Here is a 14808-nt window from a genome sequence, read left to right as displayed (position 1 = left end):
TAGGAGGAATGACAATACCTGATATCAAACTATACTACAAGGCCACTGTAATCAAAACAGTCTGGTACTGGCATAAGAACAGACTTATAGATCAATGGAACAGAATATAGAGCCCAGAAATAAACCCTGGTCTATATGGTCAATATTTAGCAAAAGGGGGAAGGAGCATAAAATGGAGTGAAAACAGCCTCTTCAACAAATGGTGCTGGGAGAACTGGACAGGGCCATGAAAACAATGAAACTAGACCATCAATTTACCCCATACACCAGATTAAACTCAAGATGGATCAAAGACTTAAATGTAAGCCATGATACCATAAAAGTCCTAGAGGAAAACATAGGCAGTAAAATCTCAGATATCCCATGAAGGAATATTTTTGCAGATCTCTCTCTTAGGGCAAGGGAAAAAAAGGAAAGATTAAACAAATGGAACTACATCAAACTGAAGAGTTCCTGCTCAGTGAAAGAAAACATCCAACTGTATGGGAAAACTTATTTTCCAATGATACCTCAGACAAGGGTTTGATCTCCAAAATACATAAATAACCTATATGACACAACTCCAAGAAGACAGACAATCCAATTGAAAAATGGGCAAAGGACATGAACAGACAATTCTCCAAGGAGGACAGACAGAAGGTCCATAGACACATGGAAAAATGCTCAACATCATTGACCATCAGAGAGATGCAAGTAAAAACCACAATGAGATACCACCTTACACCTGTCAGAATGGCCATCATCAACAAATCAACAAACAACAAGTGCTGGAGAGGATGTGGAGAAATGGGAACCCTACTGCACTGTTGGTGGGAATGCAGACTGGTGCAGCCACTATGAAAAACAGTATGGAATTACCTCAAAAAACTAAAAATGGAACTGCCTTTTGATCCAGCGATTCCATTGTTAGGATTATACCCAAAGAATACTGAAACACCAATTCAGAAGAACCCATGCACCCCTATGTTCATAGCAGTGCTATTTATAATAGCCAAGTGCTGGAAACAGCCTAAGTGGACATCAGTGGAAGAGTGGATTAAAACATCGTGGTACATTTATACAATGGAATACTACACAGAAGAAAGAAAGAAGGAACTTCTACCTTTTGTGACAGCATGGACGGAACTTGAGAGTATTATGCTAAGTGAAATAAGCCAGGTGTTGAGAGACAAATACCATATGATCTCACCTAATACAGGAAACTAATGAACAAAGCAAACAAAAAAGCAAAATAGAACCAGAGGCAGGTAAACAAGGAACAGACTGACAATGACCAGAGGGGACGGGGGAAAGGGGAAAAGGGAGGAAATAAGGGGAAGGGTCTAGTCAAGGAACTAATGTAAATGACCCAAGGACATGGACAACTAAATGGGGATTGACTGTGGGAGAGGGGGAGGTAGGCGGGGCTGGGGAGAACAATGGGGGAAAAAATGTGACAACTGTTATAGAAAAAACAATAAAATTAATTAAATAAAATGAATTCTAAAAATCTTAAAAAAAACGAAAATGAAAACAAAACAACAGCCCTGGCTGGTGAGGCTCAGTGGATTGAGCACTGGCCTGAGAATCAAAAGATCGCTGGTTCGATTCCCAGTCCGGGCACACGCCTATTTTGCAGGCCAGGTCCCCAGCTGGGGGTGTGTGAGAGACAACTGATCAATGTATCTCCCACGCTGATGTTTCTCTACCTTTCTTTCTCCCTCCCTCCCCCTCTTTCTAAAAAGTAAAGAAATCTTAAAAAAAAAAAAAAAAGTTAAAATGGTAAATTTTATGTGGTATGTATTTATCACAATAAGCAGATCAAATGCCTTGTCATTAGCAGAGAGGAGGCAGTGACAAGGAAAGAGAAGGGGCCATGTGCTACCCTGTCTGTGCTCCCACAGCCCTGCAGCAGCGCTCACCATCTCTCTACACTCTACACCATGGCAAGGCGTGATCAATGCTGAAGACTTTATTCATGGAAACATGGGGGCTCTTTGTACCCTTGAACACCGACTCCCTGCTGCCCCAGCAGCACTGCTGGCATCCCCCCTGCCCCCACCATTCTGAGCCCACCAGCCTGAGGAGAAGGCAAAGGAGGCCATGGTGTGCAGGGTGCATTCCCACCTGTTCAAGGCAACAGAGTCACACCCCAGTGGAGGGGGCTCTTGTGGGGACATGCAAACTGCTCCCCTATGGAGCCAGGCTTTCTGAATTGCCAGCCCCCACTCTGATAAAGTCCTGGCTGAAGGCATGTGCACACAAGACTGACCCATAAGCACCCACAGCCAACCCTGCCCCCTTCTCCCAACTACTGGATCAGCACCAAAGTGGCCCAGAAGCTTTGGGCTGAGGATGGCAGAGCCAGCCTGGGTCCCTGAATGACATGTGGGGCCCAAGCAGAGCCTTGCTGTCACTGCATGTCTGCACTGGGGCCCAACCTTTGTTCTGATGAGCATTCACCAATTTGGAGGCCTCCAGAGTGCTGGCTCCTGCATGTGAGCAATATGGTGGCTGCTGGAAGGGTTTCTGGGTCTTCTTCTTTCAACAATGCCAGGTGGCCCATGGTTTGAAGCCAAGGGAAAGAGTAGGCTGGAGTGGGCCTGGGCCCACAAGTTGGGTGGAGACTCCTCCAGGACCAGGCAGAGAGGAAGTACTGAGGGGCTGTGAAGCTCCACCCGCAATGAGAGAGGGAGAGCCACTTGGGAAGGCTGAGGTCAAACCCAACAGAGCAGAAAAGGGCAGAAGCTGGGCCTGAGGCCCTGGACAAGGATCTGAAATGGGCTTCAGGTGGGAGAGGCTGAGTGACGGGTGTGCCTGCAACCAAGGGGAGTAAGCCACACGGCCCACAGTGTGGGGATACTCACAAGAGGAGAGGTCCTGCGCCACAGTCCTTCCTGTGCCTAGTGTGGGGCTAGGCCAGGTCCCTTCTGTACATGGTCTGCTGTCTCCACCACACAGATCGAGAAAGTGAGGCAGGACTGGCCTGCCCAGACTCATCCAGTCAGGCACCATGGGGCCAGGGTTTGGACAAGGTGATCTAGTGCCAGCCTGCCCTCTGCTCCACACGGCACTACCCCAGCTATAAAATGGGTGCACATTCCCCAGGCCACTGTGGACAGATGCTGGGAGATGGGCTGCTGCCTGCAAGGCAAATCCAGCCTCCTGGCTGTTTCTATACAGCCCAACTGCTAATAACTGGCTTTGCATTTTTAATTGGTTGAAGAAAAATAAAACGAATATTTGTGACAAGAGATGAAAATTTCATGACCTACAAGTTTGGTGTCCATAACTAAGGCTTTTCAGGATCACAAACAGGTCCACTAGCTCATGGATGGGCCCCGCCACTCAGTGCCAGAAGGCAGAGACTGAGACCGTGTGGCCCTCAGAGCCTTGCAATCTTGGCGTTTATAGAGAAGGTCTGCAAACCCTGATACAGTAGTTAGTGCCTCATCTAAGGGGAGGGAGCACTACCCATAGTAAGGCTTTCTGTGCTGATGAGTAGGCCACATCAACGGTATACTGATGATTGCAAGCACTTTCATTGTAGGTCGGTGCACAACGCCTACTCACAACGTGGGTCTCATCAACTCAGTGAGGTTCTGCCAACTTTCAGAACAAAGTTACATTTCCCCGGACTGCCTTCTCTCTATCCCAAACCCCACAGAGCAAAGGACTCTGTAAGAGCCCGAAGGTGGGCTCCTATGGGCTAGACAAAGGGGCCTGCCTGGCCCCAGCCCAGTGGTCACCGAGACACGAGGCCATGAGAAGGCCACCCTGGCCTAGCCACATGGCCACTTTACCATCTTGGATGACAGAAGCAGGGTCTGAACTGGCTCCAAGTCCTGGAAGAGCTGTGTCTCTTCGATGATGTGAACTTCGTTCTCAAGGCTGATGGCTTTGTGCAGGGCACCCCGGTCTGCAAGGTCAAAGCACAGGTCAGGGACCCGCCCCAGAAGAAGAGGGCACTACTGCACTGTTGGCCAGAGATGTCAGCAGTCACCCTTCTTGCTCTCCACTCCTTCTCTTAGCAAGAGATGGAGAAACAGATGGTGCTTTCTCATTAGAAATAGAAAAGGAAAAGCCATGGCAAAACAAACAACGGAAACTCAAGTGGCATTGTTTTTTTCTGAGTGTTTTATGAAGAAGAATTTTCATTGTTGAAGCCAACTCTCCTATCAGTGCAGCCGACACTGTGACATAAGATCAATCTGAAGTGGTTTTGGGGCTCCAACAGCCCCCAGGGGGTGCCATACTGCAAGGTGGCCCTTGACAGGGGAGGGGAGGGCCGACCTCAGCACTGCCGGCTGCTGCTGCACCTGGCCACTGACTACCGTTCCAGAAATACTCGTTTCCTAATCCACGGGCTCCTGGAAAGCAGTGCTTCCTGTAGCAGGTCAGGACAGGCAGGAGAGAGGTGCTCTCATCTGGCTTCCTTGGCACTGGCCCAGACCTACCAGACCTGAATTTCCAGATCTGGGCCAGGACCTGCATTTCTAACGAGTGCCCAGGTGGTCTGATGGTCACAGAGATCTTAAGTCACCAGGGGGTGGAGACTTCTCAGAAAAAGAAACTGCTCAGAGCACTTGAGGGAAATGGTAGTTCCACTTGGTAGTGGATTTACCAAGGTTGATACCAAGGCCTGGGACCCACCTGTGCTGACAAACATGACATCGTAGACAGTCCCGTCCAGGGCCTGGGTCCGGTCTACCACAATTTGTGTGTAGTTCACACCACTTTTGATCAGCCTCGGCCTGTTGTCTATTGGGGTCACGGAGTCATCCATAAGAGGGTGGTCTTTGACAAACTGCAGTGTCTTGTCCGGCAGACTGAGAGAGCTGGAGAAGTTGGCTGCCCGTACCTCGTGGTTGATACACTACAGGGAGCAGACACTGCTGTGTTAACCATAAGTCAAGGCCAGCCCCCCATGTGCTCTGCACAAAGCTGGGCTTCCAGGAGGCACAAAACTAGGGTCTGCACAGATTTCTTGAAGAAGGGGAAGAACCAAGATGGTCCTTCCTCAGAAATCTGAAGACATGGCATTACAAAGCATGTAGTAAACACAACTGTCCTTCTGTCCACAAGATATAATTATGTTTCAAGATACAGAGTCAGTGAGGTAATTTTTTTATCTATTTATAAATGGAAAAAAATATGAAGCTTTTGAAATAAAAAATAAATACTTATTATTTGATAGCTCTCCCATAAGAAAAGAAGACTGGTAAAAAAAATTGCTAAAAATGGTCCAATTCTAAATAACATAAAGGTCAGGAGCTTGAAGCATTCTTTTTTCTGTCCTAGCTCCTGATCTGCACAACCCAAAAGTTGTGACCCAAGTGAACATATTTTACTTAATAATATATACAGGAGGAACAACTGGCCTCAGAGAGGCAAGGCAGTCTTGGGGGCAAACCCCAGGCACTAGGCCACTCCCTCAGGTCGCAGCCCCACTCCTGGGCCATGCACACAGCCTCAGGCACTAGTCATAGACTAAAGGCATACAGCTGAATCAATCTAGAAACTAAACTGGTCTAGAAACTGATTTCTACATAAAACTCACTACTTTTAAGAGACAAAGTGCGATTCATATTAATAAACAGAGAGTACAGCCGTCTCTTTGCCCAGAAATCGCGTTTCCTCTACAGAAGACAGAAAATGAAACCGATCTCATTATATTACACAGCGTTAAGTCCGCAGAGCACCCTGCACCAGCCAGAACAGACTCCAGTTGGGCAGTATGCGGCAGCAGCAGTTACACGACACGCTAGTGAGAGGGACACAGGAGAGGACAGAGTGCCTGCCACCCGTCCCAGTCCCAGGGGGATGCCCGCTCCCTAAAGAAACACACACAAACCCGGGTACGGCACAGGGGTGTGTGTGGTGTGGCGCCGGGTGTGCAGCATGGTCGTCCCACACTAGGTTCCCGCAGCCCAGGCCCCTGTCACTCACCGCTCCGGGCCTCGGTGTGGGCACCGCCCCGTTGTAGCGTACCCACTTGGTGTGAGACTGCTCCACTGTGGCACTCTGCATGTACTTCCCTCGAGAGAAGACCGCCTCAGCTGTGGAGAGGTTGTAGGCGCACACGGCAGACAGCCCCACGTTGTTCCTGGGGAGGAAAGGGCCACATGACTGCCTGGAGGGTGGGAGTGCCGAGGAGATCCCAGATGCCCTGGCACTTACAGCTGCGGGCTGAAAACCCCATAGAACACAGGCTCCTTCAGGCCTGGAGACTTGAGGACGAAGATGGCCCGCAGCACGTTGAAGATGAGGTTGTTCTCTGGCCTGGAACAGATAAGCCTGGCCTTCAGGAAGGACGTCCACTTCTTCTGTAAGGTCCTCAGGCCACCTTGGTCCCCCTGAAATACAAAGATGTGCAGGTAGGACAAGGGCATACCCCCCAAACAAGGAGCTTGGGCCCAGAACCACTCTGTCTGAACGAAATGAAGCCGTGCTGACAAAAAGCCAGACGCAGTTAACTGCGTGGCTCAGCACTCCTTCCGTGCAGCTCTGCTTGTGGACTAAAACCAAACCAACGAAGTCTGCTGATGAAAAGCCTCCCGTGGAAGCTAGAACAGCTGTTTGAGCCTGCCCGCACTCAGTGTCAGAGCAGCCGGCTGTCCTTGCCCTTTCATGGCTCTGGTCCTGTAGCCTGTGTATGTCTGTGAGTGACCCGTCCTGAGCAACCCATGCAGTCATGAGCCAGTGGATACATTGGTTCCCCAGTCTGACTCAGGGGCAATGTGTATTAGGTCTGGTCTTCCCCCAAAGATGCTCCTCATGGGAGAGCAGATCTTTGCTTCCTTTCTACCCCCAAACTTTTCTGCTAACGTGCTTTAGACCTGCCAGGTTCTCCATAAACACTTTTTAGTGACAGTCATAGAACACCCGTGCTGCGACTCAGTCCAAAGAGAAATACTGAAACTCAGAAATATGGATGCAGAGGGATATAAAACTGAAGCATCCTTATCTATTTTAAATACAATCGAAAATGGGTCCCTGACCATCTTTACACTGGAACGGTGAAATTCCAAGTCCAACAGAATTTGGTTAATATGGTACACAAAAAGTAATTTTCTGTAACTATCAATTTGTATTTCTTAACCCCTTTACCTTTTTTACCCATCTGCCTGACCGCCCTCCCATCTGGCAACCATCAAAATTTTCTCTGTATCTATGATTCTGTTTCTATTCTACTTGTTTATTTTGTTTGGATAGATATGTACTTATTGCCATTTTGTTGTTCGTATTTTTGATCATCTTTTTAAAGAAGACCCATTAACGTTTCATGTAATACTAGTTTGGTGGTGATAAACTCCTTTAGCTTTTTCTTATCTGAGAAGCTCTTTATCTGTCTTTTGATTCTAAACGATACCTTTGCTGGGTAGAGTAATCTTTGTTATAGGTCCTTGCTTTTCATTGCTTCAAATGGGGATGTAAAGTACAACACAGGGAATAGAGTAGCCAAAGAACACATATGCATGACCCATGGACATGGACAACGGTGTGGAGATTGCCTGGGCGGGGGTCGGGGGGCAGGGTGGAGGGAAAGAAAGGGAAAAAAAAAAGTAACTCTCTGTAACTCAGGTAAGGTCTGCGGAAGGTGTGCCAAAAGCAGACCATCTGAGGACAGGAAGCCAATTACTGGTCACTCAGGGGTGCCAAGCTCAGCTGCGTTTCCAGCTCCTTCCAGATACCCTAGAAGGAAGGACCATCCAAACTGACCCCTGTGACACTAAGAAACAGCATGTTAGGTAAATTGACCTTTTGAGGGAAGTGGGGGATCTGGGAGAGATAACTAATCCTCTAAATTTTCTGTCCTCACAAGCGGAACCAAAGAGAAATGGGGAAACAGCCTCACCTTGCACACCCTCGCAACCCGGGGGATCATCAACTTGAAGACAAACTCGTACTCCACAGACACCTCTGTGAAGAAGAAGTAGACCTTGTCGTCCCCGCCCTCAGTGTGCTCGGGGCTCTTTCGAATCACATCGGCATAGACAAAGCTAGGCTCTGCAATTAAGAGACACTGGGTTATCCACCAAAACCCCGAGGGGCCCAGGCACCCCCTGCACACAGAGATGGTCCCTGGCAATCCCTGTATTTATGGAGGGACCCAGGGATGTCCCTGAACATGCCAAGGGGCCTAGGCACCTCCCGGCATATGCCAAGGAGGTCAGCCATGTTCCTGCACATTCCCCCTGCAAGACATGGAGGGTGCATGTGTCATGACCCAAACCAACTCCTGGGTCTGGAGTGATGACGGTGCCCATCTTGTGCTCCTCGGGCCAAACAGGTGTCCTGATGTGGTTCTGAAGCACATGCTTTTGATCCGCCCCCAAAACTCAAGGCTGGGCCTCCTGATTGGCAGGCAGCCTGGGCCGAGGAGAGCCAGCTCCCACTGTCCCAGAGACCTACTAGTAGATGTGCATTTGCTGGTTTAAACAGCGTGTGCCGCAGACAGACACCTCCTGATCAGCACGCCACCCCACATAAGGGAGGAACCTGCTTCCCCTCAGATCACCTGCCCTCAAGAGTCCAGGAGGCTTCCGAGCCCAGGCCCTGCTGGCCGGTGCCCAGGAGAAAACCCTAGTGTGCGTGGCCTTGAGCCTCTGCACTGTGAATGCAACATGGACACATGCTGTCCAGAGGTAGCGAGGCAACACCTCACACTGATCTGACCAGCCTGAGCTCCCACTGACCATCAGATCCCCACTTTAGGAAAGCCTCCTTGATCCATATTCTAGGAGGGTAAAGGGAGCCTTAAAACGGTGATCTCTTAGTGGAAAGGAAAACATGGAAGCCCATGGAGCTAGCTGTGCAGCTCCGAGTGAGCAATTGCAGAAGCACACCACTCGCATTAGCCGACAAGAGTCCTGGGGCCCACAGAGATGAAGGTTCTAGCATTACAGTGCTGGGGGGCTCTCCTGGGGAGGAGGCCACCCAAATGGAAACACACCTCCGAGGACACTGCCTGCTTCTTACCGTTGAGCCAAGGTATTGCATATTCCGTTCTCAGAGGACTGTGGGAAGAATTTCGAGAGATGATGGGCTCGCTTCCCAAAAAGTTGTATGATGTCCCGGAATAAAGCTCTCCATCTTCAGGGTCCCGGAGGAAAGAGAAGGGACTCAACAGCAGTGTTGTGACGGACACTCAACACCTCACTTTCCTTATACACTGACCTGAGCCCCGCGGGACATGGAGGGCCCATCCCCTGCTCCTGGGAGGCATGTTTCTTTGACACAGACAGTCATATGCTCCTTGTTGAATTGTTTTGTGAGAGTCAGGGATAATAACTAACAGGAGCAAGTGACTCCCACCTCAGGAAAATAAAACATGACAGGGGTGCGCATAGCTTAGGCCCTGCTTGTCTCAGTGCATGAGATGGCTCCAGGGCTCAGTCACAAAATTCCGCTCCAATGGGAGTGTCAACTCCATGTGGCCAAGTAACCCAGGTGATCTGCACAAACGATGGCTATAAAGTAACCTCTCCCCACAGGCCCAACTTGTTGAGCACGGTGGGGCTGGCTATCCTTTTGAACAATGAATTTAAGCTCATGTCAGAGGGTCTAAGGAGAGGCATATACACCTTTGTGAGGACAGGGACTATGGAAAGGAAGCAGGGGGACACTACAGAAAAGGGGGAGGCACTGAATGTCCTGTGTGTGGGCTCAACAGGCAGCACAGTCCTGCCAGAGATGGGCATCCCAGAGCGCAACTCACCAACCATGACAGACGTGTAGCTTTGCGCTGGGTCAAAGGGGCATCTTCCTTTGCCATCTTCATTTCTCCCCAGAAATTGAAAGGATGTTAGGTTCTACAATTGAATGGAAGAAAGTATCATCAAGTGCCTGAATTTCAGTAGTAATAACGCATTTTTGTTGTATTGTTAATTAGAGACTTGCTGTGCAGGGGCACCAAGGGAAGAGCGCGCGTGCAGCAGGTCACAGTGGTCCCAGGTCTGGATGCTGATACCCTGGTACTCGGGCTCTGATACCCTCAGGAGCTATTTAAGACCTTGGCACCTCAGTTTACTCCTCTGTGAGATGGAGACAGCAGTGCTAGTGGCTCTAGGGTTGTATAAAGTACTGACTTTTACACTTGACCAGACCTGTGTCACAGCCATGCCACGCTCACAAAGCGTGATGAGGAGAAGAAGGCATGATGTTGGATCATGGCACATCACAGTGCTTTTTTCTATCAACAGTGCACTTCCCAGGAAGTCCCCCTCCGCCAGGTCTGCACCAAGGGCCATGGTCTCGTGAGTGCTGCCCGGGCCCTGCCCTTAGTCACGTTGGTTCAGACAGGACACTGGGACCTAAGTGGGCCCGAGCATCCCCTCCACACGCAGCTGGAAGTTAGAACCAGTTTCTGCTGTGCAGAGTGGAGACTGCCTGATGCCTGCCGGGGGCCCCACTCTGCTCTAATGCTCACCAGGGGAGGGGCCCCGGCCTTACCAGGTGGTCACAAGTTGGCTGGAAGGCATTGGTCCCACACACATAAAGGGCAGTGGCACCAAGTGGCTGTAGCACTCGAATGTAGTTGAGACATTCAGTCTACAAGGAAGAGAAATGCACAGGTCAACCACCACCAGCTTCCACTGGACGCCCCCCACATCCACACTGGTCACACCGCTCACCTCAGAGCTCTAAATTAGCAGAGCACATGCCAACATCAGCTCCCTGACAACAGCTCTGACCACACTGCCTGCCCTCTCACTGATGCTCCCTCTTCCTGCACCAGCCCCCTGCTGCCTGCCTCAGGGATAGCGGATCGGGCAAACCTCTGCAGCCAGACTGAGTGCTTCGGTCTCTGCAGTGTCCACAGGCCGGCTGTCAGTGCCCAATGGGGAGTTTCACTGCAATCACTAATTGATACCCAGGAAAGACGTGCTGGCCCAAAAAGCAATGAAAGCTGACTTCAAGTCTTACCCACCTACCACAGAAAAAGTGTTTTTACTCGAACACACAGACCATGCATTGCTGCCAGACTCGCGGAGGCACATGACGTGTGGGTGCTTCTGGCCTTCTCCTCTGGGGCACTCCACCCTCCCCGCCCCAACACATGACCCTGGAAACACTGCTTGGGGATCGGCTGTGTCCCGCCTGCCCAGCCCAGGGCAGAGGCTGAACTAATGAAGGGGCTCCAAGCCTGGCTCCACATCAGAAAGGCCACAGGAAAACCAGGTGCCACTTAAGGACCCACTTGCTATTTTAGGCTGAAATGTGATTGTATTATATGTGCTATTATCTGAAATAATCACTGCTCAGGAAATTTTTTTTTCCTTTCTTTTACTGCGATTGCTTTTAAGTTGGTTGGAAGTATTTCTTGCTCCCCACAAGAGCGGGGAGGTACCCCTGTCCACTGCATGGCCTTAACTTGGGCCAAACAAACCTCTGGTCTAATTTAGCTTGAAGACAACTCCCAGAGACATCTGTTATTACATTGAAACACTCACATTTCCCCTCATTTCCTAAAGTAACTTTGGATTTAGTGACTTTAGTGAAAGTATTTAGCATTTTGCTAAAAAAGTTTAGCAAAAGATTATGTCTTTTTAAAAAATTTTAATTATTGTGAAAATAGCCATAACCACTGAAATTTACCAAAACTCAGCTGTCTTGACCAACTATCAAGGAAGACAGGGCTCTTAGACCCTAAGATTCTGACATCTGCCCAGCACTAGCTGGAGGCAAGGCTGTCCTGTGGGCGGGGGGAACTCAGAGCTCTAGAGGGAGATGAACATTCAGCTCAGCTCTTCCCATGGCCACCATGCTACTACCCTGACACTGAGTCCAATGCCCCCCCTGCATGACCATCACACTGAGGTGCCCAGTATCTCCTGGAGAAGAGATGAGTGTTGCCAAAAATACAGAAATCCTACCGTAACCCTTCCTGGCCACCGGAGGTGTAGGAGGCATAAACCCTACATTTTACACCGTTAGCCAGCAGGCACCAGAAATCACTTCCCAGAGTCAAAGTTGTAGGTCACTTGAATAAATTCATTCAGTTAAACTTTAAAAAGTATTTCTGAAATGCCTATGTTTGACTCTTACTTTGAGGGACTCAATCTCACCATCTGGGAATAGAGGGAAGGGTAGGTGAGTTGCGAAAAGATCCAGGCTGCATTTCAAAAGTAGCCGCTTTCAGAAGATGAAAGCAACTAGGTACTTACCTGTGTGTTTCTGCAGCTTGCAAAAGAAATTACCTGTTTTGATTTCCCCTTCTCTGCGCATTTTGCTTTTTTATCTTCTGAGACCTTCCAATATGCCTGTTAGGAGGAATAGGAGTCTATTTCAGTGTATAGTTCCCCTTTTGAAAGTACATGCCAGAATAAGACTGCAGTTTACGAAGCACAGGATGGCACTGACAGCAGATGTCTCCGGAGACGGTGAAACCTGAGATGCAAAGCAAGACTGAGCGCAAACACTCAGGCCAGGGGGGGTTCTAACTGGGATCCTTATTTTGGAGTCAGAGGGGCCTGGGAGGACCCCTTCAGATCCCTGTTATTCACTGCAAACAATAGTAAAAACTAAACGACTAAAAGTAGGGAGGATTAATTTTATTAAAAAGCTAAACTGTAGGTACTTTCAAACATTAAAGTGGGTTTTTAAAATCCATTCAAAAGTGGCTCTAGAGCCCAGTAAAAGTAGCCTTGACATTTACTTCCATCATGGGCTCAACGGCAGAACTGGGGAGGGGGTCTATACATTTCACATGACAGCAGCAGTTGAACATGCCAAAGCAGCACCACCAAGGGTCAAACGCCATCTGCTGAGACCTGTGTTCCTCCTCTGACACCAGATGGACGTGCGAACAGGACCATCAGGCCAGCAGGTCGCTCATCCTCCAGAGGATGGAAGGTAACAGGCCACATGACTGAGGGCTCCCAAACCCCTGCATCTCTGCTCCCAAGCTGTTTCATCTCCCTATGGTCTATTCCATGACTGATGACAAATATATATTTTTTCTTTTCTTTAAAGATTTTAACTATTTAAGAGAGAGGGCAAGGAAGGGAGAAAGAGAAGGAGAGAAACATCAATGTGCGAGAAACATCGACCAGCTGCCTAGCACATGTCCCCAATTGGGCACCTGGCCCACAACCCAGACATGTGCCCGACTAGGAATCGAACTGGCAACCTTTCAATTCATAGGCCGGCACTCAATCCACTAAGCTACACCAGCTAGGGCCAAATATATGTATTTTCCACCCAGAGAATCAAAGCTGGCTGTATAGGCTCAAAGGTCAGGAAGCACTTAGGCTTCTCAATGGCAGGGCAGTGAATCCCCACCATGTGTTCTCTGCGCTAACTCAGTTTCCAGTCAAGTCCCAAACAGCAAGCACAGCAAGAGAGCAGCAGGTTTTCAGAGAAACGAAGTCCCCATTAGGACACTTGAAAGCAGAATCAAGTCTCATTTCAAGCAGCAACTTCCTTCAGAAATTACAACATAGATGATTTCATCATTATGTACATGAAATGCACAAAATCAGGGGGACATGAACTTGAAAGGCCCTTGATCACATTTACGGGATTCACTGAAGCCTGGCTGTAGCTTTTCTTTTATGCAGAGGAGGCCCTGAAGCTTCTCCCTCACCCCAAGGGGCTGCAGTAATGCCACCCACAGAACAATGATAGCTCTGACTGAGCACCTATGGGGTCACACATGTACTTTATGGTCAAAGGGTAATGACCAGAAGCTCATTTATGTGTCAAACAGAAACTCTTACTATGCTAGATTTTGGAGAGTAAGACAAAACAAAAGATAAAAGGTCTGAGGCAGACAATACACAAGATGAGCCTGAATCATCTTGATTTCAGAGACTGAGAAAACTACACCAACCACTAAGGACTCACAAGCCAAACAGAGGCTGCCACCGGTCGGGGAGGGGACAATCTGGGCATCAAGCGAGGACCTGAATGCAAATGGATCAAAGGGCTTCAAACATGTTTAAATCCATGAGTCCATGGTCATACTAAAAAGAATGAAATAAAAAATTTCCATGTCTTCCCTTTGCAAAGACACGAATAGCCAGCGACATGCATTTCCCTTTAAAGGTGATTTCTGGCTCACAGATGGAGAAGGGAAAACACAGAAAGTCCCAATTTACAGTCCTTGATGTACACATGGCTCCAGATTGCAATGGTCACAGGCCAGGGCAGGAACACCTTCCTCAGTGGCTAGGGGTTCTGTCTGGACAAAGGACAGTTAGGAACCAGGCCGACGAGGCTGGGGGCGATAGGACTGCAGAGTAGCTCTCCCCAGCAAAGGGACACAGGGGGGGTCCTAGAAATGGGGACTCTCGAAGGACAGGGTGCCTAGGGACACGGATGGCCTGATTTCCACTGGATCCAAACTTAATAGTCTAACGTCATTTATGAGAGAGTCAGTAGACAATATTAATCTTTCAGATGTGATAATGATATTTTGGTTATTTTGAAAAAAAGGAGTCATTTCCTTTAGGAGATACCCAGGTAAACATTTAAAAAGATGAAGACTGTGTACATGGGTTTTGCTTCAAAGCCATGAGGAGGGAGCAGAGGAGACGTGGAGGGAGCACAAGGGGCCCACCCTCACCCACAGGAGCTGCAGTGGGCAGAGGGTCCAGCACATCACTCCCTCCATTCCTCTGTACTCTTGAGCTTGTCCATAATAATAACTGCAGAAATTCAAGCTGAAGAGAAGGTGGCTGGGTCCTGGGTGAGGCTGCGAGGGGACACCTGACATGGGGCTGTGTGGACACAGAGCAGGAAGGAAGCTGTCAGATGACAGGACCCTCGGCCCACTAACAGGAGGGGAGACTGCTCTTTAGACGGGATGTCTGAAGCCCACCA

General features: G+C 49.1%; 1 protein-coding gene across 1 annotated transcript in view; it reads right to left on the bottom strand.

The window, feature by feature from the left end:
- Positions 1 to 14808, bottom strand: part of LOC150012732 (semaphorin-4D-like) — a 94989-nt gene that overhangs the window by 12692 nt on the left and 67489 nt on the right. The window contains exons 6-14 of the mRNA XM_090273978.1: positions 12183 to 12245; positions 10435 to 10533; positions 9701 to 9794; positions 8962 to 9075; positions 7838 to 7989; positions 6160 to 6335; positions 5929 to 6085; positions 4633 to 4855; positions 3783 to 3898 (exon numbers count right to left, since the gene is read on the bottom strand). Of these exons, the coding sequence (XP_090130104.1) occupies positions 3783 to 3898; positions 4633 to 4855; positions 5929 to 6085; positions 6160 to 6335; positions 7838 to 7989; positions 8962 to 9075; positions 9701 to 9794; positions 10435 to 10533; positions 12183 to 12245 (1194 nt within the window). The remainder of the gene's footprint in view (positions 1 to 3782; positions 3899 to 4632; positions 4856 to 5928; positions 6086 to 6159; positions 6336 to 7837; positions 7990 to 8961; positions 9076 to 9700; positions 9795 to 10434; positions 10534 to 12182; positions 12246 to 14808) is intronic.

This window comes from Furipterus horrens, unplaced genomic scaffold, assembly GCF_987537825.1.
Source record: "Furipterus horrens unplaced genomic scaffold, mFurHor1.1.pri manual_scaffold_4, whole genome shotgun sequence".
Classification (NCBI taxonomy): domain Eukaryota; kingdom Metazoa; phylum Chordata; class Mammalia; order Chiroptera; family Furipteridae; genus Furipterus; species Furipterus horrens.
The sequence above is the reverse complement of the archived record's forward strand: the minus strand, read 5'-3'. Positions and strand labels throughout refer to the sequence as shown.